General features: G+C 43.1%; 1 protein-coding gene across 5 annotated transcripts in view; it reads left to right on the top strand.

The window, feature by feature from the left end:
• Mapk9 (mitogen-activated protein kinase 9) overlaps positions 1–25,902 on the top strand; it is a 45,778-nt gene that overhangs the window by 997 nt on the left and 18,879 nt on the right. For 3 of the 5 annotated variants that reach the window (XM_052758090.1, XM_052758089.1, XM_052758094.1), the window contains exons 2-5: positions 9,160–9,330; positions 18,228–18,357; positions 22,171–22,229; positions 24,084–24,222. In XM_052758090.1, the coding sequence (XP_052614050.1) occupies positions 9,209–9,330; positions 18,228–18,357; positions 22,171–22,229; positions 24,084–24,222 (450 nt within the window). In that variant the 5' untranslated portion in view covers positions 9,160–9,208. Of the gene's footprint in view, positions 1–9,159; positions 9,331–9,697; positions 9,939–18,227; positions 18,358–22,170; positions 22,230–24,083; positions 24,223–25,902 lie in introns of those variants that run through there. The other 2 variants (XM_052758093.1, XM_052758091.1) reach the window with 1 other exon arrangement.

Here is a 25,902-nt window from a genome sequence, read left to right as displayed (position 1 = left end):
TTTTTTTTTTTACTCTGTTGTCACTCATAGTGCTCCCTCCTGCGGTTCAGCGGCTTGTTTTTGGTGAGGCCTGCCTTGACCACCCTTTTTCCCTGGCTTAGTCATTCCAGTTGATCCGTCGTTTCTTTGATTTTCCTTCCAGCACCTACTGTGGTTTGAGGCTGTCTGGTTTATTGCCCTGTTCATTTTCTGTAGCATTGCGAAGACGGATAGTTTGGCTGGTATACTCTTCAGGAGTGTCGGCTCAGTGAATGAGCCGCAAGACCTTCGTCCCTGCCTACCTGTTGTCTCCGCTTTGTCCGTTTGTGTTGATGACTTTTAACTTGTGAAACTTGTAAGCAAACAGACTCTTGTTCTCATTTGGTGAAATTGTTTACATTTGTGTTTAATCTCTGTCTAGTAGCCGTTAGAACAATTTATGATAAACATTTTTATATTTTGGGAAGAGTTTTTGCTCCAGCCTCCTCCCACACGTTCAGGAGTTATCTACTGAATTCTGCATTATCTAGGTCATGCTTTCTTCCAGGCTCTAGGGACACAAAAGAGATAGCAACAGGGTACCTTCCCCCAGAGAGCCCTGGAGCCTCGTAGAGCAGGCTGGCATGCACACAGTTCTAGGACAGGATATGTCACCAGCTGTAGTGAAGGGTCTGTGCCCTAGAAATGGAGGACATGGAGTGGGGGTGCTGGTGAGTCTTGAAACAGGGACGGACCCAGAAAATGAAAGGGCAAGATCAGCAAGGAACTTCACCCTCCAAAGCAAGTGTGGGGTTGTGGAGTGGTAGAGACCCCCCCAGGCTCCAGAACCCTCAGCAGCTTTTGTAAAAGCTAGGGTTCCAAGTTTGTATCTGGACGCTGATTTTTCCATGTTGGCAATAGCTAATTAAAACTAGGTATTTGACGCCAAGCCAAATGCGGACCTCATGCAGCACCGCTAACCTCCTGAGCAGGCAGTGTGGGAGGGAGAAGCAGTGAGGAGCAGGAACAGTAGCCCGAGGCCAGAAGAGCTAGGCCCTGTTCTCCCAGATACCAGCCAGGTACTCATTTGAGTGTGACTGGGACTCCGTGAACAGCAGCTGTGAAAGCAGGTTTCGAAGAGGAAGAAACGGAGGTTCCCAGTGCTTCAGCTGTCTGTTTCAGCACAAGCAGCTGGTGAGAACCCGAACCCAGAGCACCCCGAAATCTACAGTTCTCAGCTCTATTTGTGTTTGGCTTTCAGTTTGTGCTGGAAGAACAATAGCCAATCTATAAATGTTTCCCCCTCCCTTTCATAAGAGTCCTGCCTGGTTAAAAATAATTGTCTTTTTTGGGGGCATAATCTCCAGAGAGCTTTGGTTTTCCTGAGGTTTTAATTTGCAAGGTGCCAGGACTTTATAATAACTTGTTAACAGTAGAAAATGGCTTTGCTCCATCCCTTAAATAAACGGTCAAGGGTATACTTGAATATGTCAGTTTCAAATGAAAAAAAAAAATCTTAACATTCTGCATAAAAAAAATGCCAAAAAGCAATTACTTATGAGTGAACCAATTTTTTTTGGTTAAATCTTTTTTTATTTTTTTTATTTTTTTTTTAATGTGCATTGGTATTTTGCCTGCATGTCTGTGTGAGGGTGCTGAATCCCCTAGAACTGAAGTTACAGTTGTGAGCTGCCATGTGGGTGCTGGGAATTGAACCCGGGTCCTCTGGAAGAGCAGTCAGTGCTCTTAACCGCTGAGCCATCTCTCCAGCCCTGAGTGAACCAATTTTTTAAAAATTATTATAATATAAAACAAAAATCCGATTTTTAAAGGAAACCCTTGATTTGTCAGGAGGGCTGCTATTTTTGTCTAATTATGAAGTTAGCTTTCACACCCGGCTAGGAATGTGGTAATTTTATTTTTAAAAATTCTCAATGGTTTGTACTTGACCTCTCTGTGAACTGATTTCAACAGTAATCTGTTATTTTAATTGTTTATGATGGGGACTTTCAAGTATGTTCAGGAATAAACAGCTTAATATCAACATCTACAGGTTTGAACTCTGGCAGTCTTGTTTCATCCCGGATCTGGAAGTGCATAAACTTTCCTCAGAGTGTAAGGAATAGATTCTAAAGCAGGACCTAAATATCACTGCGAACTTCTCAGTCCATTTCTCTAAAAGACGGGCTCTCTTACCCTTTAAAAGCAATAATTCTTTCATAGCATCAAGTGACCGGTCAGTATTCAGATTGCCTCATGTATTTTATTCCAGTTGTTGAATAAATATTCATTCAAGGTGTGGAATTCAATATTCAAGTTGTCTCATGTATTTTATAGTTTCTCGTTTGAAAGGAGAACCAAGGCTATGTTGTTGATTACTGGTTGATACCTTTTGATTCTCTCTCTTTCTCTGTTGGCTTTTGGTTTTTGGTTGATTATTATTATTATTATTATTATTATTATTATTATTATTTTGGTTTTTTTGAGACAGGATTTCTCTGTGTAGCTTTGCACCTTTCCTGGAACTCACTCTGCAGCCCAGGTGAGCCTTGAACTCACAGAGATCCGCCTGCCTCTGCCTCCCGAGTGCTGGGATTAAAGGCGTGGGCCACCACCGCCTGGCTTATTATTAATTTTCTTCTTTCAGACATGATCTCACATTGTAGCCCAGGGTGACCTCAGACTCACTATGTAGCCCAGGCTGGCCTTAAATCCATGGCTGTCTTCCTGTCTCAGCTCTGCGTATGCTGGAATTACAGGCAGAGAAGTTCCTTCAGTTTGTTACTGTCCCCCTGCTTCCCTTGTAGTCTACTTGTGGACGCAGCTGGTGGTTCTGGAGCACCTCCATGGTTGGAGTTCACTGATGCCATCTCTGTGGTATAACGTAGTGTTATATTTCCTGAGAAGTAGTCATTGAATCTAGATGATAGTCACTCAGATTGAGGGTGGACTCAGGTCACAGTGCCTTCTCAGGTCCGCTGAACTCACATCTAGAGGTGTCCTGAGGTTCTGTGCTCCTCTGGTAGTCGTGTGGCCCTGGATGAGTGACTGGCCCACCACGAGACTGACTTGAGACCTGACCTTAACCTGTCCCACACTGCCTTCCCACATTTATCCTTTTGCTTGGCTTTGCTTTTGATTGGTATTGCTTGAGCTGTATAATGGACCAGCGTTCAGAAATAGCCAGTACAGCCTCCACCACTGAGGGACTTGGGGTAGAACTGATGGGCTTTCTACACAAAATGAAAGGAGCCTTTGGCGCTGTTTACTGGGAAAGGCCGAGCAGGAAACCTTGCATGAGAAGCAGGTGCTTGAACTAGGTTTTGAAGGAGGGTGAATGCTGACCAGAAGAGCAGAAGGGATGGAGAAGTCGGCTTAGGCCGATGGAGCTGCTGGGCAGAGGCCTGCAGGTGTGCAGTCTCCTGGTGTGTCTGGTGTCCAAGAACAGGCCAGAGGGCTTGCACTCTGCTCTTATGCTAAGGACTTGAATCAAGCTTTCATAGGCACTATCAGAAGAATTCAGACAGAAGGGTGGGGTTGCTGTGTGTTTCCAACAGTCTCTCTTTAAATACCTTACTGTGGAACTATTATAGATCTACAAGAAGCTGCAAAATCCCACCTACCTCTCACCCAGTTTTCTCCACTGATTATTTACATAACTCCAGTATAGTACCATAACAGGAAGGTGGCATCGCTATGGTGTGCGTGTAGTTCAGTGTCATTTTATCACATGCAGGTTCCTGAACCACCATTGCCACCACAGGATACAGAGCCCTTTTAGCATCCCCAAGGTCTCCTGTAGCCCCTGCGTGGCTGCCTCACTCACCAGCCCCCCACCGAGCATAACCCCTGGCAACTGAGATCTGTTTTATATGTCTACAGTTTTGTCATTTGAAGAATCCTTATGGGCTTATAAGGTGACCTTTCAAGGGTCACTTACTTCAGTAAGGACAGCTGTCTCCCAGCATCCTCAGGAGGACTGGATCCAGAATTCCCAGATGGATGCCGCAGCCTATGGGTGTTCAAGTCATATAAAATGGTGCAGTATTAGTGCACATTCTCCCATATGTCTTCCACCATCTCTAGAGTATTTATAATATAAAGCAAATACTATGAAGTTATTGTATTATATGACTTGAGGGAAATGACAAGAAAAATGTGCTGTATACATTCAATACAGATATAATTTCCCTCAAATGTCACTTAATTTATGATGATTTTAATTGATACATGGAAACATAAAAATTATGCCTGTTAATGGGGCACTATGTGATGTTTTGATACATGTAGTGTTTAAATTAGGTCAAATCACATCTAGATCATTGAGCATCTATCATTTCGTGTCATAAAAACTTTCAAATCTCTTTTAGCTATGTGAAGTGTGCAGTATTTTAATGTGATTTGTAGTTACACTACTGTGCAGTGGCACATAGAATGTCTTGTTCTACCTAACTGTACAGTTGATCTTACCAAATCTTTTCTACCCGTGGTTGGTTGAATTTAAAAGTTCAGAATCCATGAATATGGAGACCAACTGTGTAATGCATTTGAGATCTACCCAGTCAGCAGTGTGGCTCTTTTCGGTGCTGGCTAGTATTCTGTAGTCTAAATATGCAGCCATGGATATTTGCACTGTTTCTAGTTTTGATCTGTGACAAAGTTGTTCTGAGTATCTGTGGCCAGTTCTCATGTGGGCAGATAGTTCAGCTAAGGGGCCTGGTACCTGAAAACAGGGCTGGCGAAGAAGAAACCTGCCGGAGTCCTTAGGTGGCGAGGTGAGTACCATGTCCTGTATTGTGTATGTGTGTGTGTGTGTGTGTGTGTGTGTGTGTGTGTGTGTGTGTGTGTGTGTGTATGTGTGTGTGTGTATATACACACACACACATACACACACACACATAGTAACACAAGAACAGAAATTCAGAAGGAAGGCCCTGCAAGGCTGTGATGTTCTTGAGAATGAAATGGTTGTATGTCTGCCTAACTACAGTGCAGCAGCAGGTCAGGATTTGGCGATGGGGATGTCACTCAGTGGTAGAGCACTCCTAGCATGTGAGTCTTCCAGCTCAGTCCCCAGCATGGGGGCAGTTTAAATTACCATAAGCTACATTTTTTGTTTGTTTGTTTGTTTGTTGTTGTTCTCCCATGAGGATTAGCATAGGCCAGTGAAGAGCTTTATGAAAAAAAAAATGTAAAGAGTGTGTTTTGAAACAGGGTGACTAAAAATCTGCTTTTAGCCATAGCAACAGGTCCATTTAAATAGTGCAGGTCTTGGGCATGCTGAAACTTCAATGTAATTAAAGGGTTAATTGAGTATGAACCACTCAGTCTTCTTCAGAGAAAAGTGTGTTGGTGAGGGAAGCCCATGTTGCTCTGGCATGGTGCTGCCCAGCCCTTGGACTCGTGGCTTTCTGTCCTACATTAATTAGAGATGTGCGATTGGTGTGCTAGGAGGAAGGAGGGTACTGTGGTCAGACACAGCTCAGTTCAGTTCGGGGCCACACTGGGAATTTGGGCAGCTCCTTACTGTCCAGAAACCTCAGCTTCCTCCTTCACTGTCAGGATGGCAGTGCACCCACCCCTCACAGGTTGCTTGAAAGAATTTGTAAATGTGTCTCTCAGAACCTGAGCTGTTCTCCCCACTCCAGTGTCATCCCTGCAGCTGTCACAAGGTCATTTGGTAGCTTTTCATTTTCATTTTAAAATTTTGATTAGTTTTTGTTTTTTGTTTTTTGGTTTTTTTTTTTTTTTGGCTTTTCAAGACAGGGTTTCTCTGTGTAGCTTTGCTCCTTTCCTGGAACTCACTCTGTAGCCCAGGCTGGCCTCGAACTCACAGAGCTCCGCCTGGCTCTGCCTCCCGAGTGCTGGGATTAAAGGCGTGCGCCATCACCGCCCGGCTTGATTAGTTTTTTAAAATATAAACCTATGTGGTTTAAACAGAACAGAAAGTTCTAATGGGAACGTTTCTCATGTCCCATTTATTTTTCTGTTCTTGCTGGTATACAGTCTGTGGAGAGGGGGGGGGGGAATGTGTTCACACACACTGTGTGCTTACATGTGTGTATGTGTTGTGTGTTTATACTCAGTGCACACAGATTGGCATTATGTGAACTCTAATTCAACTTGCTTTATTTCCTTTGTGTCTCTTAGCTATCTTTACAAGCTAGTACACACAGTCCCTGAATTCTGTTTAATGCCTTCATTGTACTTTATATTTTGAGTTGTTCATAGTCTTTCTGGTTAGATGTGCTCTGTTCTTGGACAGATATCTTTGAGTATTGAACACATACTCACCCTGTGCATTTCTAGACTTGCAATTGCTGGGTTAGGATTCACATGCATGCACATCATTAGCAGCTATTACTTGTATGATTCACCACCTTACAGTTCTCACCAATACTCAGGTCCACAGTTTTGTGAACAAACTTGAGGATCGGTCTTGCCTCTCTGAAGCCTTCCTTCATGACAGTCTGTGCTGTTCTACTCACTCCTTGCTCTTGTGCCCTTACCCCACCCCACTCTGGAATGAATCCAGGGCCTTATGCCAGGCAAGCACTCTACCACTGAGTTACCTGCCCAGCTTGTACCTCCCTACTTTTTGAGAAGAAGCTCATGGCCTGGGGGAAAAGACAGACCTATAAAAGCCTTTATAGCCCCAGCTCAGCGAGCTGCCAAGACTGTAGACGTGGCATGGATGGAGACTGTGTTGGACCCATGCTGGTGGCGTGGCAGAGGCAGTACATCCAGGTTTGGTTGTGTGGCTAATATGGTTGCTTGAGGAATGCTTGTACTTCCCCGCTTGCAAAATGGTTTTCCTGAGCCCCGTTTTATGGACCTTTTACTTAAAATGTCATTCCAACTGAATAGATCCATTAGTGCCTAAGTTACATGTTTTCCCAGGTTGTCTTGTGTGTGTCTCTGTGGGGTGGTTTTTGTCTTCTCATGCAGCCCAAATAGAACAGGAGGAGTGGCTTTGAAAGGTTTATTCTTAGATGACTTTTTTCCTTAGCTAACAAGAGCACTTTATCTTAATTTTAGAATGATTTTAAATCTTGGGGTGAAATTATATTAATAATTCCTGAGCCTAGTCTGATTAGCTCTAGTCCCCAAGTTCAAGGAAGTTAGCCTTGTGTTATACTAGTCCAGCTGTGGGATGTGAGCAGCTGAAGAGAGAGAGTTTCCAGAGAAGATTGAGATTTGTGCCAGTCACGCAGGGCCAGGTGGTCCAGAAATGGGGAGGACTTTGGGCCACAAGGTCACTCAGTGATTCGGCTGGTGGGCAGCTCAGCTGTTTCTAGCATGTGGCTTCCATTGCTCATTTGCCCTTGAGCCTTTGTTTCAGCCTTTACTAACTTATTTCCATGTTCAAGGGAAATTCGAGGCATCACTGTGTTGAGAAGAAAGTTCTCCTTGCCGAAAACTCACCAGGTGGCCATTAAATATCAGATGGTGGACCAGAAAGGCAGAGGTTTGGTGGAGCTGTAGAAAAAAATTGTTCATGGAATGTTTGCCTCTCTGACTTTGTTGTTGGCATCTTAGGTTAAAAGGCCAAAATCGTAACTCACTTATTTTTCAGTTAACATCATCCAACCTTTCCCAGGGTGAGCATATCAGTCACATTTCTCCCTATTTTAGTCACTGTGATGGAATGCATGACAGCAGTTTAGGGGAGAAAGGAGTTATTTTGGCTCATGGCTTACAAGGTACAGCCCACCCTGATGGAGTACACAGTGGTGGGAGCCTGCTGCTGGGATTCCTCAGTCTCCCCAGACCAGGGAGCAATTTATGCTGGAAACAGTGAGACTGTTACCCTCCATGCTATCCTCTCGCAGCCCACTTTGTCCAACCAAGCTGCACCTCCTAAAGGTTCTACAACTTCCCCAAACAGCGCCACCTTCTGAGGACCAAGTGTTTAAACACAAGGCTATGGAGGACATTTCACACTCCAGTCAAACTGGGAATCAGCCGGCTGCCCAAACCACAAGGAAACTACTTTCTGAAGCCACTGTATATTTGTGTATTTGTGAATATACTTAGAGTATAGATAATTGTTTTACTGTGTGCTGTAGCTGCGTTTGGGGTGCAGGGAATGAAGCAAGCTCTGGCTCCTTCATAAAACAGGCCCATCGCTGGGGTGCACACCTCACACCAGTGTCCCTAATCCTCCTGACAGCCTGTTACACAGTAGCCTGAGTCCACGCACTTAGATGACTAGTACTTGCTGTCTCCAGGAACTTTAGAATCAATCATTCTGAACTAATGCTCCCATCTGTGCCTGAGACTGCTAGACATAAGCTGGTGTCCCACAAGAAGGAAGTGGGTGAGACACATTAGTGACACAGTGGTCTTACCATGGCTGGTAATAATGTATAAATTCTTTTCTCCAGAGGTGAGTCTTTCACCACCCCCACCCCCACCCATTTTTCAGGTGAACTCACATCCTTGTGCATGCTACTGAGCTGCGCCCCTGCCCCAAGGTAGTTTATTATAGTACAGTCCTTTAAATATCGTGGCCTTTCTGCATCTCTAAATCCCTTCTTTTCAGGGCTAGAGAGGTGCTCAACAGAGCTCTGACTGCTCTCCCAGAGGACCCAGGTTCCATGGCCCCCCCCCCCCCCCCCCCCCCCCCCCCCCCCCCCCCCCCCCCCCCCCCCCCCCCCCCCCCCCCCCCCCCCCCCCCCCCCCCCCCCCCCACCCCGCACCCACATGATAGCTCACAGCTGTCCAGGCACACACATACATGCATGCAGACAAAGCACCCAGATACATAAAATAAATAAATGTTAGAAAAATTTTGTTTTAATTCCTTCTTTTGATGGACTTTCACCACTGAAATTTTTTTTTTTTTTTTTTTTTTAGTTTGTGCCCCTTGCTTAAATTGAGAGCTTGGCCAAGCTGATTTTTCCTATCTCATAGCCACACCTTTATTTTTTTATTTTTTATTTTTTTGGTTTTTTCGAGACAGGGTTTCTCTGTGTAGCTTTGCACCTTTTCTGGAACTCGCTTTGGAGACCAGGCTGGCCTCGAACTCACAGAGATCCGCCTGCCTCTGCCTCTCAAGTGCTGGGATTAAAGGCATGCACCACCATCGCCCGGCTTCATAGCCATACCTTTATATCCCAGCAGATCGGAACCACCAAGAATGGAGCTCCATGTATACGATTTGGTAAGTGCATCAGTTCATTCTGTTTCTCTGTCCAGGGATCTGACGAAGGTACCCGCTCGCCGGAATACTGCATGACACTACATCATGAGTGACAGTAAAAGTGATGGTCAGTTTTACAGTGTGCAAGTGGCGGACTCGACTTTCACTGTCCTAAAGCGTTACCAGCAATTGAAACCAATCGGCTCTGGAGCCCAAGGAATTGTTTGGTAAGTCTGACGTTCTAATAGCATAGACTACATCTTTAGTAAAAAGTAAAACTAAATCAGAGTTTAGAAGCACTGATTAAAAAATAATACCCCTGTTGTAGATTAGATTTTAGCTAAGCTAAATCAGTCCTTGCAATAGTTATAGACAGTCATTTATAGGATACAAACTCAATTTTTCTTTTGCTTTGTTGTTGGTTTTATTTATTTATTAGTTTCTTTTCTTTTCATTTGCCCTGTCATTATGATATCAGAATAATTGGTATGACAGTGAGGTGTAACAGGGATTTGGCATTTTATTCATTTCTTCATCATGGCCACCTTCTCCCCCCTCCTCCTTTTATTCCCAATCACTCCTATTCATTTCCAGACGCCATCATTGCAGTGCCTTGCCATTCATTGGCAGGATGAGGCCAGGCAGTGTCATTATCACACCATGGATTAACCAGGAAGGGCTGCTGTGTGAGGGGTTGGGCTGGCCGTCTCTTCTTTGGTGTCTCTCTTCAACTATGTGTCCAGCCCAGGACGTCAGAACCATTAGTCTGACCCTGAACCTTAGGCTCTTGCATGGTAAGACAGTCAGCGGCTGCACCGTCACTGGCCAGACAAAGGTAACGTTTCTCACATGTTTTCTAGACTACCGTTATCAGCACCTCGCAAACATGTTAGACTGTAGTTCTCTGGACAAAGCTTTTTTTCCCCCTCACTGATCAACAAGACTATATTTGTCTTTAAAAGAAATTGTGATAAGATAAAACATTTAATGTTTACAGCTGGTAGGCAAAGAGGATTGAAAATAAAAGGCCTCTCCTGGGCATTCCGGGAGGAGGGTTTTGGTTTTTCCTGTGAAGATGCTGAGCGTAGCATCATCAGTGGGCTTCAGCTGATCCTCTGCTGTAGAGACTCTGATCAGGGCCCCGGGTGCTCAGAGGAGAGACTGGGGAAGGAACAGGTGCTGCCTGGAAGGAGTGCTGGCTGCTCACAGTGGGGTTTTAACTTCTAAGTTATCTGTATGGCTCGGAAGCAGAAGTATTTCTGAGTTTAGATTCTTGTCACATTTTTCAATATTTGTTTTTACTGGTGGGCATCTCTAATCACAAAATCTGAAATCTGAAATGTTCTAAAATCCAGCAGTCTGAGCACCATGGCAGTGCTCAAAAAGCTTCAGTTTTAGAGTGCTGAGATTTTGAAGTAATAAAGTCATGAGTGTTTACGTGAGTTGTAAACTCTTTCTTATTTGGAATTAGATAGTGATTTGATGAGAGGATGGAAGAAGGGGGAATGTGAATTATCTTGGGAAGTTTCCTATAGGGTGGATAGAGCATCCATATTAAATATGGGCTTCATTTATCCCACTTGGCCCATCATTGACTTGTTTTTGAAGATTAAAAGTAAAGCGACTAGTATATATTATATAATGAGATCTGCCATGACCGTCTTTGTATGTGTGGAGGACTAGCTCATTGACTTTTATCTGTTCCATCCATGGGTTTGGGATAGATCTGGGTCTAAACCACCTGTTGGTCTCTTGGGACCTTATTGCACTTAGTTAAATCTTGATGACTTGAGTCACTGATACTTTTTGTATGACCAGGACTCTGACCTAATCTCTGTTTAAAATCTTCATAATAATGAACAAATCAATATTCATTAAATATCTCTTTAGAAATTCTTACTAAATTATATTCATCTTTGTAGGATGATTACATCCAAGAACTTTTGAGGGCTAGAGAGGAAGCTCAGCAGTACAGCACTTGCCTAGTATATGGAAGTACCTGGATTTCTTGCCAGCACTAAAACATCCATACATATGCATGCATACATATATATGTACATATATACATACATGCATATACCTGTATACATATACCCATGTGTACATACATATGTCTGTATATATAGACACGTATACATATTCGTACATACACAGATATACCCTATGCACGCATATATACATACACACACATGTGCATATACATATATGTACACACCCATGTATACATCTGTGCATATGTACATATACTTTAATTTTGTAACTGTAACTGACAGTTTTTTTTTTTTTTTTTTTTTTTTTTTTTTTTTTTTTGGTTTTTCGAGACAGGGTTTCTCTGTGTAGCTTTGCGCCTTTCCTGGAACTCGCTTTGGAGACCAGGCTGGCCTCGAACTCACAGAGATCCGCCTGGCTCTGCCTCCCGAGTGCTGGGATTAAAGGCGTGCGCCACCACCGCCCGGCTAACTGACAGTTTTATAGTATCCTCCCACCTATGTTCTTCTATAGGAAAGTAAAACCTTCAGAAGTGATTGTTCCCGCCCTCCACTTCCTCTTTTTTCATCCTGCCAAGCTGTATGGTTTCAGATCGGATAGGGAATGGTCAGGTAGTGGCACGTTCCTATCAAAGCAGAACAAAAGGTTTACTTTTGCTGAAATGATCTCAGCAATGGGTGAGCTGCTACCTTGACAATAGAACTGGGTTTTCTACCCATCTCATTAAGGTCTAGCCATTTTGCTGTTAATTAATGGTCTAGAACTTCTTGTTAGCATTGAGCTTGTACTTTAGAAATGTCCATCAATAAACCTTTGAGGGTACGATGGGCAGAATAATGCCTCCTCAGAAATAGCCACGTCCTAACCCTGGAATCCTGTGATTATGACCTTACAGGACAGAAAGAACTTTGCAGACTTGATTAAATGAGTGATCTTAACATTCAAGTCCTGGAAGCAGAAGGATTACTGTTAGTGGTAGCAGGTCAGGCTGGGCCACATAGTGAGTTCAAGGCCTTCTGGGCTACAGAGTGAGATCCCGTCTGAAAAACAAAGCAACAAATCAGTGATCTTGAGGTGGGAGCATTGGTGGGCCAGGGTAATCGAAGTTGCTCTTACAAAAGGGAGTCCGGAATATCCTGGTCAGAGAAGGAAATGTGATCACAGAGTGTGAAGTGCTGTGGGACAGGAATGCAGGAAGCTTCTAGAAGCTGGAAAAAAGGAAGGGAATGGATTCTTCCCAGAGCATCCATGAGGATCACAGCCCCCTGACCTTAATGTTAGCCCCTTAGGACTAATTTTGGACTTCTGAAGTCCAGAAGTGTAAGATAATAAATTTGTGTTGTTTTAAATCAATAATTTGTGGCCATTCGGTAGCCACAAGAACAACACTGGGAGCTGATGTAGACGTAAGTGTATTTTTACAGTTTTGAGAAATAAAATGTGTTAGCAACACTCTGTGGTTTCTAAACCAGTTAGTTTTGTTAAACTAGACCATTGTAAACACATAGGACCAGGTGTGCATGGGAACCACAGTGACCCACAGAATTAAGTGTAAGAGCTGGAGCCAGGATAAAATATTCTGACCCCTAATTTTATTTCACTGTTGTTTGCAGTGCTAAGCATCAGACTCGGCTCCAGATGTGCTGGGCGAGCCTCTGTTGTTGAGCTGTGTTCCCAGGCCCTCCCTCCTGTTCTCAATTGTCTTTACAGTTGTTGGCTTATTTGATTTGTTTCTATGTTTTTGTTCCTTAGAAGATGACAGAAAAACTTATTAGGAAATAAGTTTTTAAAGTTATCATTGACTCAAGTGTATACTTTTCCTTTCTCCTTCTAAAATCTAAGTTGTTCAGCCCAAAATGTAAACCTTTGGTCCTGTGACATGCTTAACCCCTTTCCTTAAGGTTTTAATATTGGGCCTGGCAGTTCCTAGGAGTACCAGTTAGAACCTTAATGCAAAATAATTAGTATAGATAGATCTTTCATGCTTTCCTTCTAGCTTTCTGTAAGCATGAACACTCATCTGTCTTTAAATTGTCTTACTTACCTCTATTAATATAAACAAACCATAAATAATGTCCAGAATAACATGTTTTTGGTAAGGAGGTTCTTAGTGTGAAGCATAGAATGGCTGTGAGATAGGAGACTTGGGTTCTGAGCCCAGTGCAGATCCTCAGCTGAAGTTCTTGGTGACCTTGGGCAGCTGACTGTGTCTTCATGAGTGAAATGATGGCTTGAGACTTCAGACTTCAGATGGTAAATCAAAGAGCCAAACAGAAGAGAATGACAATAATCAGTGAGCAAAAAAGTTGTAATAAATTTCTGCAACATAAAATAAGTTGGGGGTCTTGATCCAGATGACACGGCAGAGGGGGTGAGAGTAAGTAGAGTGTTGACTGTCACCAGAAGGGAGCCTTTCTACCGCAGAACTCCAGGCTACTGTAAGTACAGAGACCACAATGGGGGGGAGGCTAAAACCTGGATGTTAAACACGTCAATGACCCAGGTTCCCATTTGCCGCCAGCGTTCCCACACTGCCCTTAGAGAGCTAGTAAGTTCCTGAAGTCAGTGTCCCATCAGTCAGGCTAGTATAGGAAGCCCAATGCTTGGGGCTGTTTCTTGGGATCATTTAAATTCTGAAAGGGACTGCTGGAACTGTCTGTGTGGCTAGAGAATAGGAATGAGATCCTGAGGCTTTCTAACAGGGTCTGGAAAACTTCCTTGGCTTTGTTTTGGGGCTGTTGAAAGGCCACACTCTAGAAGGAATGGGGTTAACTTGAGTGAGGCCCTGCCACTCAGCATCGGTCATCATGCACTTGTTGAAATGTTAGAGGTGAGTCTACACGGTTAGTGCTCCCATGTGCCCAGTAGATCAAATGTAAATTCTGAAAGAGGGTCGCATTACCTTCCATTTCAGATCCTTTCTACAGCAGCTTTATAAATGCAAGGTCTTAACACAGTTAAAAATGACTAGATACAAGGAGATAAGACAAAAGGGTCAGTTCAGCAGGGGATCCCAGCATCATTAGATCCAAAACTTAAATAGCTGTGGTGATGCATTCAAGATGATAAAAGACAAGATGAAAACTTGAGTGGAAGAACAAGAACTTCAAAAGAGAACTAGGTGGAGATGATAGACGTGAAAGTGAAAGCTGTGGTGATTGAATTACAAACTCACAGAAAGTGCTTGCAAATATGAGACATAACTGAAGAGAGAATGGTCGTGCGGAAGGTGCATCCGCAGAAAATCCCCGGAATGAAGCCTCAGAGACCAAAGAGTAGGATACAGAAGAAAGGATGTGTTCATCTTTTATTGCTCCGTAATCACTTACTACAAGACAGTCTGGCTTCATCTACTAAAGTAGAACCTCTGCATTCCCACTTGCCTATGTGCCTGTCAGAGACGCATGCTTCGAGGAGTGGAGCCACGCACATGAACGCAGCCGCGGATGACAGTGCTTCTGACCATCACTTGAGAACTGAAAAGAACTAAAGTAGCAATCCGTGTCATGTGACAGTCACACAAAGGAACATTGTAACTACGGCAGTAAACTACAGTACTCAGACCAGTGGGTGAGTCATAGATACAGTGTTGAGTGAAAAGTCAAAGACTTCTAAAAAAAAAACCGGCAAAAATAAGTGATAGAGTTAAGTGATAGGTATAAGGGCACGTGTTGAGTTTGTGAAAGCAAGAAAGTGATTGTCATAAAAGTCTGAAGTTAGGCCAGGCTTGGTGGTATACACCTTTAATTCCAGCACTTGGGAGGCAGAGGCAGGAGGATCTCTTGAGTTCCAGACCAGAAAAACAGGTCTACAGAGTGAGTTCCAGGACAGCCAGGACTATGTAGAGAGACCCTGTCTCAAAATACCAAAAAATTTATAATAAAAATAAATAAATGAAAACCTCGGAAGCTATTTTCTTCTTTGGTGGGCAAAAATGATAACAGTTGGGAAGGGTTGTTAAGGGGACTTTGGGGGGCAGCAACAGAGCATGGCTCTTTGTGATACATCATTGAGCAGAGGGACAAAAACAAAACAAAGCAAAGGAGTGACTGTCAGATGAAAGCCTCCCTCACCAACAACACTCAAAGCTGGAAAGCAGCGGCCTTAACTTAAGTTCTGAGGGAAATTGATTTTCAGCCTAAAAGACAGATTGCCAGTCAAAGATGAGGGCAGAGTAAGATCATTTATCTTCAGCGTATGTTGTCTGGGGACCTTCTTTAAGGACTTACTTCAACAATCAAGACAACAAGAGAACATGTAATATAAGAAGGCAGTAAATACAAGAGGCCAGAAGTGGGATTCCAGGATAAGTTCTGTGAAGCAGGCTTTGAGATGCCTTCAAAGAAAGGATGGATCGATTCCAAGCATAGATAGCTGAGTGGGAAGGCACGGTGCTTTGGGAGATGAGCTTTTCTCCTTTTAGGAAAAAGATGTTTATTAGAAACTTGTGGAAGGAAGTATAGGAAGAGGCATGGTCTATATAGAAAGCAGAAGGGCAGGGTGTTCAAGTGGCTGATAGGTGTGATCTTTGGAAAATGAAGCATAATCCCAGCTCTGCAACTAGTAATATTTACATGCGTACATGTACTTTCCTGTTGGTTATCAGTGTTTATAGACAGCTGGGAGAAGTAGCACAGAGGTGTAGCTGTCAGTTTAAAATGAAGATGCTAGCCAGCCTGAGTGTTTAAGGCAAAGCTTTGGAGGAAAGAAGGAGGAAGGTAGAGATAGAAGAGAGCAGGGTGGAGCATAATAGTCACCTTATGTTGTGGGGGAAGAGCACAGAAGGTCCGTTCAACCCACTTACAGAGAAAACCCTGACATACCTTTAGAACAAAGCTGGCGGGGGGGGGGGGGGGGGGGGGGGGGGGGAGGTGCCAAGTAAGGAACTACACCCTCCGCTGCATACTAGGAAGTGTCCGCACCTTTTAGTTAAAAGGTGACCACAAGAACAGAAAACATGGATAGCTGCAGGTCCTTGTCCCTAGAGCTGGAACAGGAATGGAGAGGCCTGGCTCCAAGTGCTTAGAATTAGTTCATTTGACACATTTTATGCATCAAAAAAGGTTAATTGACATACGCATATGTTTATTTTATTTAGATAGGTTTCTATTGCTGATAAAACACCATGACCAAAAACAACACAGAAGAAGAAGGGTTTATTTCATCTTAGAGCTTGTAGTTCATCATCCAGAGAAGTCAAGACAGGAACCTAGAGACAGGAACTGAAGCAGAGGCCATGGGGAGTGCTGCTTACTGGCTCGCTCCTCCCGACTTGTTCAGTCCCTACATGCAGGGGTAGTACCACCCACAATGGGCTGGGCCTTCCACATCAGTCATTAATCAAGAAAAGGCCCCACAGGCCTGTCTGTGGGGGGCATTTTCCAATTGAGATTACCTCTTCCATAATGACTCTATCTTATGTCAGGCCAACAACAACAACAAAACTAGTCAATACATACATACATATATGCATACATACATACATACACATACATATACATAGTGTTTCAAAATATATATACATTATAGAATAGCTAAATTCAGCTAATTTACATATACATGTCTCACATGTTTTCTGCAGTGAGAACACTTAACATCTACTCTCAATTTTAAAGAATACAGTAGGGTACGGTAGTGCACGCTTTTAATCCCAGTACTCTGGAGGCAGGGGGAGGTGGATTTCTGTGAGTTCAGGGCCAGAGTGATTTACATAGCAAGTTTTAGGACTGCACCCCCAGTACTCTGGAGGCAGGGGGAGGCGGATCTCTGTGAGTTCCAGGCCAGAGTGATTTACATAGCGAGTTTCAGGACTGCACAGAGAGACTTTGACTCGAAGAAAAAGTAAAGAAAAAAAACACATTATAGTAATGTTATCAACTGAAGACACCACGTTATTCTGTAGAGCCCTGGAACTCAGTCATAACTCCTGTTTGTCTGAAAATTCAGACAAAACTTTGAGATCAGAAAGATGAATCTAAGAAATACATACATACAAGTGTACACACACACAGGCACATTAATGGTTTCTCAATAGATTTTCTTCATCATCCTATATTCATATGATTAGTAAATTTGCCTGTGAGCATGTGGGCTTACCTATGACTTGTATATATGCGCGCGCGCGCGCGCGCGCGCACACACACACACACACACACACACACACACAACAAATGTAGCGGTTCTCCTTAGCCAGCTCCACCATGCACTGCCTTTAACTTAAAAACAGGTTGAATTAAGTTAGAGTTGTTCAGCAAAAAGTATTATTAACAGAAAGGATTAAGAGCAAACAGTATTACAAAGTAGAGAACATAAACCCAGAAGCAGGGCTGGAAGGGGTGCCTGGGCTCGCAGGCTCTCTAGCAGCCCTGAGCCCCTGTTGGGCCATCAGAAGGCCTCTCACTGATGACACTGTGTACTGCTAACTTGAAACTTGACCATGTGTCATCAAGCCACTCACTTTTCTGTCCAATTTCCGGAGAAAAATTAACACTAAATCCATGAAGGGATGTGAGAACTGGAAACTGGAGCTTTAGGTTTTCTTCTTCCTATAAAAGGAGGAGCGTTTCCTGCAGAACTATATATATAGCAAGTGCTTACACTGGGACTCTGTGTCTTGGGAATTTATCATGAGCTGAGACTTGGGCTTCTGTTTCTTTTTAGATTCTTTGGCCTGGGAGAGCATAATCAGTCAAAACTTAGATTTATTAAATTCCTTCCATGAGCTCAACCACAGAATCTGCTGTGGTACTCCAAAATATACTGGCATTTTAATCAGTGATAACAGGGAAGTTTTCAATTTCTTGACATGTTTAAACTGAAAATTTCATTCCTTGACCTATGTTACATGCTTTGGCTTAAATTACCTGTTTCTGAACCTGCTAATCTTAGCTAACAGAAAATTCAGTGTACAAAGAATTGCAGAATTCTACTTGAACTGTAGCTGAAAGGCTTGGTGCCTTTGAGGGGACCGGGGTGGGGTTAGTGTGTCTCGCCGGCCCAACCACTCCACTTTCCATACATGCATACATAAAACTTGACTGGGGAAGAACAGAAACATTTCTCTTTGTCTGTCATTCTCTGTTGCTATTTTCAAAGGCCATTTTAATAGATTGTTTATTATATTTCCTAATTGTAGTGCTGCTTTTGATACAGTTCTTGGGATAAATGTTGCTGTCAAGAAGTTAAGCCGTCCTTTCCAGAACCAGACGCATGCAAAGAGAGCCTATCGTGAACTCGTCCTCTTAAAGTGTGTCAATCATAAAAATGTAAGTTACAGGCGCTCCTTCTGTGGGCTTTGACGTCACTAGTGTGGTCAGACTAAAGAGTAACTAATGATGAGACAAACTGTATGTCTTAGTTAGGGTTTCTATTGCTGAGATGAAACACCATGACTAAAAGGCAAGTTGGGGAGGAAAGGGTTTATTTGGCTTACACTTCAGCATTGCTGTTCATCACTGAAGGAAGTCAGGACAGGAACTCAAACAGGGCAGGATCCTGGAGGCAGGAGCTAATGCAGAGGCCATGGAGGGGTGCTCTTTACTGGCTTGCTTCCCATGATTTGCTCAGCCCACCTTCTTTTAGAAGCCAGAACTGTCAGCCCAGGGATGGCACCAACCATCATGGGCTGGGCCCTCCCCGACTGATCACTAAATGCAAAAATGCCTTACAGCTGGATCTCATGGAGGCATTTCCTCAACTGAGGCGGCTTCTTCTGATGACTCTAATTTGTGTCAAATTGACAGACAAAACCAGCCAGTACACTATAAAAAAGCTTAAATTTTGTTGATAAAATATATTCTTTATTGCATCTAGGTATTGGGGGGAGGGAGATGCCAGTGCTCACTTGGGAGGTCAGAGGACAACTTGCTAGAATTAGTTACCTTTTTACCACCGTGTGGGACCTTGGGGTACAACTGAGATCAGTCATCAGCAGGCTTCGGGACAACTGCCTTTACCCTCTGAGCCCTCTCTTCAGCCTCTAGAGGAGGTTTGAATGATCAGTTCATGACATCTCTCTCCGGTTTTAGATGAGTGGAGAATATTTAGGATTATACCAAACTCTATATGTTCTCTTTTGTGTCAACATCTGTGCTAGATCTTTCTGTATTATGACATTAAGTATGCAACTAAGACCAGTTCATTCTTTTGTCACATTGTTTTTTAATTTTGGGGGGAGCTGGGGACTGAACCCAAGACCTTACATACACAAGGCAAGTGTTCTGCCACTGAGCCATCTCCCTGGCCTTCATCTGGATCTGTGGTTTGAGTTGGTTTCAGTTTATTCAATGTATGTTTTATTTTACTTATTTAATTTTTGTCAGTTTACAAAAATATATGTTTATTATTTTTAAAAATTCAAACCGGGCAGTGGTGGTGCACGCCTTTAATCCCAGCACTCGGGGGGGCAGAGCCAGGCGGATCTCTGTGAGTTCGAGGCCAGCCTGGGCTACCAAGTGAGTTCCAGGAAAAGGCGCAAAGCTACACAGAGAAACCCTGTCTCGAAAAACCAAAAAAAAAAAAAAAAAAAATTAAAATAATATTAGAAGGCAAACCTCCCTGGCCCTTCAGCCACAGTTCACTAGCATGAGCATTTTAGTGAGAATACTTGTGTATGTGTGTTTACATATGTATAAACAAGATCAATTATGCTCTTCTTCTCTCCCGTCCCTATAATGTTGGCAGATTTCATATACTTTAATGGACACAGCTGTAATACATTTTTAAATGGCTGCATATATAGATATATAATAATTTGGTTAACAAATTGTGCTGGTTGGTATTTTTGTCACCTTGACACAAGCTAACATCATCTGAGAAGAGGAACCTCAATTGAGAATATGTCATCAGATTGGCCTATAGGCAAGTCTGTGAGGCATTTGATTAATGATTGATGTGGGAAGGCCCAATGCTTCTGGACTGTATTTGAAAAAGCAAGTCAAACAAGCCAATAAGCAGTGTTCCTCCATGTCCTCAGCTTCAGTTCCTGCCTCCAGGTTCCTTCCTTGAGTTCCTCGCCCTGAGTTCCCTTCATGATAGACTGTAAACTGTAAGCTGAGATAAACCCTCTCTTCCCCAGGTTTGGTTATAGTGTTTTATAACAGCCATAGGAAGCAAACTAAGACACACACCATGTTGTTGGGTAGATTATTTCTAGTTTGTTTTTTTCCCCTTGCAATGAATATCCTTATTCATAATACTTGGCATATATATCCAGGTAAGTTCTTGGCCACGATTGCTGGTGAAACAATACGTACAATTCCCTCTTTTGTACACGCTGACAAATGGACGTCAGGGAAGACTGTCAGTTTAGACTTTGATGGAAAGCCTCTGAGAGCATGTTTTACTTCAGATTCCCCCAGCGCTAGGTAGTACTGGTTTCGTTTTTCTTTTTGCCAATCTGATATATGAAAACTAATCTTTTTTTTTTTTTTTTTTTTTTTTTTGGTTTTTTGAGACAGGGTTTCTCTGTGTAGCTTTGGAGCCTGTCCTGGATCTCGCTCTGTAGACCAGGCTGGCCTCGAACTCACAGAGATCCGCCTGGCTCTGCCTCCCGAGTGCTGGGATTAAAGGCGTGCGCCACCACCGCCCAGCCCGAAAACTAATCTTATTTTATTCTGTGAGGTTGAATTTCCTTTCCATATGTTTATGGGATTGATTGAGTGTGTGTGTGTGTGTGTGTGTGTGTGTGTGTGTGTGTGTGTGTGTGTGTTTGTGTACATATTTGCATGTGTATGGGCACACCTGTGTGTGCAGATCTGCTGTGTGTGAGAATGATGTCAGGTGTCTTCATGAATCACTCTCCACCTAATCTCCTGAGGCAAGATGTCTCCCTTGGACCTAGAGCTTGCTAAATTGGCACTCTAGCCACCCTGCTCCAGGGTTCCCTCCTCTGAGCTCTGAGATTACAGTGGGCCGCCATTCCCACTGACATTTACGTGGGCGCTGGAGTCTGAACCCTTCGCTGAGCCACCAAACAAGCCCCAACTATTTTTATTTCATTGAAAATTGGCTTTTTCATGGCTGTGGCTCTATTTTTTTCTTAAACTGTTTGGTGTCTTTTGAATTCACTTATAGGTGGTTTTATACATTCAGTTATTAACCTTTTTCATTCTTGGATTTTGCTATGTAGCCCAGGGTAGTCTTGAACTCTGTAGCTGGACTCAAACTTGCAAACTCCTGCCTGAAATGGAACAAATGGGAAGAAAATAGTGGAAGCTGGGCATGGTGGCATGTCTGCTGAGATTACATGTGACATGTCACCCAGGCCCAGCTTCAACTGTCCCCTCCTCCATTTTTCTATTTGACTTCATATGTTGCTTTGGTCATGCTGATTTTTTTTTGTTGTTTAATTCTGGTGTTGTTTCAATGTAGTTAGATAGCCTAGGTTTCCTGTCATGCTTAGAAAAGATTTATTACACCTGGACAGTAGATATGCTTGCTCATATTCTTTGCTTTATACCTTAGTGTTTTAGACTTTGTTCCATTTTGTTCCCAAGACTGAAAGGTGGATTCAGCTTTCTTTCCCTTCCTTCCCCTGTCTGTGTGATGAGTAATTCACCTTTCTCTAGTTCATGTGAAATGAGTGAGGGTGTGTGCTTGAAACACTTGGTTTGCAAGCGCCGAGACTACAAGGAGTAAGCAGTAAGGTCTGCTTCTTAGCCCTCTTAAGGGAACATCAGGCCATGAGGCCTCATCTTCCTGACCATAAAGTACAAGCTCAGAAAACATAAAACTTAAAAACTTCCCAGAAAGTTGTATATAGCATTTAAGTTTCCAGAGTTAGCATGGTACTTTATTTACTGTTTCCAACCATTATTTTTACTCTTTTATATATATGTAAATTCTGTGGTAATGGTTAAGTTACTGGGGACATGAGTGATTCTGTTAAAAGTACATCTTTCAATTGGTGGTTAAGTTTTCCAATGCCATCCACTAGAATGCTTTGGTGACAGCCATAGTAATGATAAATATTGAGTTCTGCCATCATTTTTTCATCTTTAATACATTTCAATGTTCAACCTAATTTTTATAATCCATCTGACATACTAAAGTATAATTAATTTATTTTCTCATTTCAGATAATTAGCTTGTTAAATGTGTTCACACCACAAAAAACTCTAGAAGAATTTCAAGATGTGTAAGTATCTTTTGCATCAGATTGAAAATTTAGAAAGTTGGTGATTTTTATGCTTATGAAACAGTAGGCCATTTGCAAGCTCAGGACCCTAGGATGCTGCCAGTGAGGCTCAGTCCAAGTGCAAAGGCCACAGAACCAGGACCACTGGCTATGTCAGGGGTGTAGCTTTTAGTCTGAGGCTTCACCAGTGCAGTATTCCTTGACCTGGTCAAGTTGACTTCTATAATTCACCATCCCAGGGTAGATGGAGAAAAGGGCAGTGGCATTAGGAGAAGGGCTTAGGGAAGGGGAGGAGTTTGTCCTACAGGTACTGGGCTGAGGTGGACTTGAGAATGGAGGACTAGCCAGAGCCAAGGAGCTGCAGTGGAGCATGGCTAGTGTGTGCTGCTACCAACAAGAAGCCTGTGTGGCTGGAGTGGGGGGCAGACAGGACAGAGAGGGTGGACTTAGAGAAGTGGTGTGCAGGTAGGAAAGGAGCCAGAATGAGATTTCCAGCAGAGCCGTGATCTCACCTGACATGTTTAAAAGAACAGTTTTGGGGAGTGGGGGGCTGAGAATCCACTGTGAGAGATAGGGACAGAAAAACCTAGTTAGTATGGAGAGGCATCACAGCAATTCATGTGAGAGGTTCAGGTGGGTAAGAGGGTGAAGGTCTGAGATTAGACAGGAGAGCTATTTGAAAGTGGAGGCATAGGCTCTGCTGATCGCTGACTATGAGAGAGGAATGGAGAGACTCACACACAGGCTCACAACTGAGGTGAGAAAAACTGTAGAGGACTAGACGGGTGGGGAGCAGGTAGAATCAGGAGGTATCCATTGCCTATCCAAGTGGAACTCTGAAGTAGGTAGATAGGAAAGAACCTGGGGTTCAGAAGAGAGACCTGGATGAAAGGAATCAAAGAATCTGTAAATGGTCCTTAAAGACACGGCAGACTGGATGTCACCAAGAAAGTGTTGTGAGAGGAGAGCTGGCATCTGATTACAGCCACTCCAGCAGGAAGCCGTAGTTGGGGTCTCTGCAGATGTAGAAGCCATCAGTTTTAGCAGAGAATTGGCACAGGCCAAGTCAGAATGGCGTGACAAACAGTGGGAAGAAAAGTAGAGACGATGTGTCTGAGCACTTATTCGGTGGTGGGGGTGGGAGTGGGGGCAGCTATGCTTTCCCAATGAGCCAAAGACATGCACTGGTGGTGGACTGTGAGATTGAAAGTTTTCTGTTTATTGTTGTATATTCAGTCTTAAAGAACAGATTTCAGCCAGGCAATGGTGGAGAATACCTTTAATCCCAGCACTCGGGAGGCAGAGGCAGGCGGATCTCTGTGAGTTCAAGGCTCACCTGGGCTGCAGAGTGAGTTCCAGGATAGGTAGGGCTGCACAGAGAAACCCTGTCTCAAAAAACAAACAAACAAAAAAGATTTCATTTTTTGAGCAGTCCAGATACATAATGAACCTGAGCAGAAAGTTCAGAGTTCCATTACCCCTGTATAGTAGAACCTTCCCACCAGCAGCCCTATCAGAATCATGTATTGTTAAAGATCAAGGAATCTATAGGAGCACAGTGTAGAGAATGGAAGGATGAATAAATAGGTGAAAAAGAAAAGTAGAAGAGTTTGTATAAAATTGTTTCCATGGTGTAAAAGTTGCTTCGTTTATAATTTGAAAGGAAGACACTGAGTAAGTTAGTTGTTTGTGTGTTCTTTGGGAAATTTTACAAAGTGAAACATCTTGTGTTTTTACTCTAGCTGTGCAATAATTATATCCTACTATTTCATAATAATTGTGATCTAACAATCATGAAGTAATTGTTATATAAATAATATTAATGAATGTGGTTTGTCTCTTTTGAATATTCAGGTACTTGGTTATGGAGTTAATGGATGCTAACTTATGTCAGGTTATTCATATGGAACTGGACCATGAAAGAATGTCATACCTTCTCTACCAGATGCTCTGTGGCATTAAGCATCTGCATTCAGCTGGTATAATTCACAGAGTAAGTAAGCACATAATAACTTTATTTTAAAAGTAATCATCATTTGATTGTCATAGTCATCTAGTTATAAAAGAACTTAATATTTTTGTGTATGAGAGAGTGTGAGTGTGTGTGTGCACATGTGTACATGTGTGAGTGCACACTTATTTACATATGTTTAGAGGCCAGGGGAGGTTATCAAATGTAACTGGAGTTTTCCTGTATTACCCCAGCTCCTGCAGCCACTCAGACCCAAGTAAACACACAGAGACTTATATTGCTTATAAACTGTATGGCCGTGGCAGGCTTCTTGCTATCTAGTTTTTATATCTTAAATTAACCCATTTCTATAAATCTATATGTTGCCACAATGGCTTGTAGCTTACTGGTATCCTTACATCTTGTTTCTCATGATGGCAGTGGCTGGCAGTGTCTTCTGACTCAGCCTTCCACTTCCCCAGAATTCTCCTCTCTGCTTGTCCCGCCTGTACTATACTTCCTGCCTGGCTACTGACCAATCAGCATTTTACTTACCAATCAATCAGAGCAACACATTCACAGCATACAGAAAGACATCCCCAGCAATCAAATGTTCAGTCTTGGCCTTATTCCCTGGAGGGAGGCTGGTGGCCAGCAAACCCAGTGATCCTCCTGACTCCGCTTCTCCCCAGCCCCACAGTACTGTGTTTACATTATGTGTGTAACCATGTCAAGCCTTTTACACGGGCACTGGGGATTTGAACTCTGGTCCCATGCTTGTGTAAAACCACTCTTACTCGTCAGTCCATCTCCCCACCCCCAAGAACTTCCTTTTTTTCCTTAAATTTGATACTTTGGAAAGCCAGGTTAAACTATGGAGTCATACTGTTCAAAACACTGCAGACCAACTCTGTTTTGCCCACGCCCCACTGTAGACACAGAGATAGGGAGCCACAGTTTTGGTTTTCTATTTCAACTTCTCACTTTGCGTTAACTTTAAACTTAGAGAAGAAGTGCAAGAATATTAAAAGGCTCCACAATACCAATGACCCTGAGTCGTGTTAGATTGGGGCAGGAGAACGCCAGTGGCCAAGGAACATAATGGAGCTGTCACTGTCAAGACTTGAAAGTGAAGGTCAGAGAGAGAGTTGGTTGATGCTCCGAACTGCTTTGATAAGCTTTTGGTTTTTAAAATGTGTACTGCTGTATAAACAGAGAATCATGATAATTTTTAAAATACCTGGGACTGGAGACCTGGCTCAGAGGTTGAGAGGATTTGCTGCTCTTCCAGAGGACCTGAGTTTGGTTCCCAGAACCCAGGTCAGAGAGTTAACACCTGCCTGCTCCAGAGGATTTGACGCCCACTTCTGGCCTCCAGGGGAACCTACACACATTGTACAAACTCCCCAAATGCATGTATCACTAAAAATAATTTAAAAAATGCTCAGCATGTTACAGGAGACAAGGAGCAGAGATCATAACTGGTTTTACTGGGAATATCACAGCGTTCTCTAAATTGCTTCTATGCTGATTTTGCCTAGACGGTCTCCAGACTCTTTGCTCCAACAGTGAGAAGTCCCCTTCTGCAGGGAAACCACCATGAGATACAGACAATGAAGCCTGTTGAAACAGAGCATTGGGCAGCGTTCTTTCTGATCAGTTAGGTCTCAGTGCCAAGAAAGGTTGGGTCTAGCACAAGCCACTGAATGGAAGCTTCCCAGG

The sequence above is a fragment of the Peromyscus californicus genome, unplaced genomic scaffold, assembly GCF_007827085.1.
Source record: "Peromyscus californicus insignis strain IS unplaced genomic scaffold, ASM782708v3 Scaffold_3__1_contigs__length_106647218, whole genome shotgun sequence".
Lineage (NCBI taxonomy): Eukaryota > Metazoa > Chordata > Mammalia > Rodentia > Cricetidae > Peromyscus > Peromyscus californicus.
This window is presented reverse-complemented; position numbering and strand designations above follow the sequence as displayed.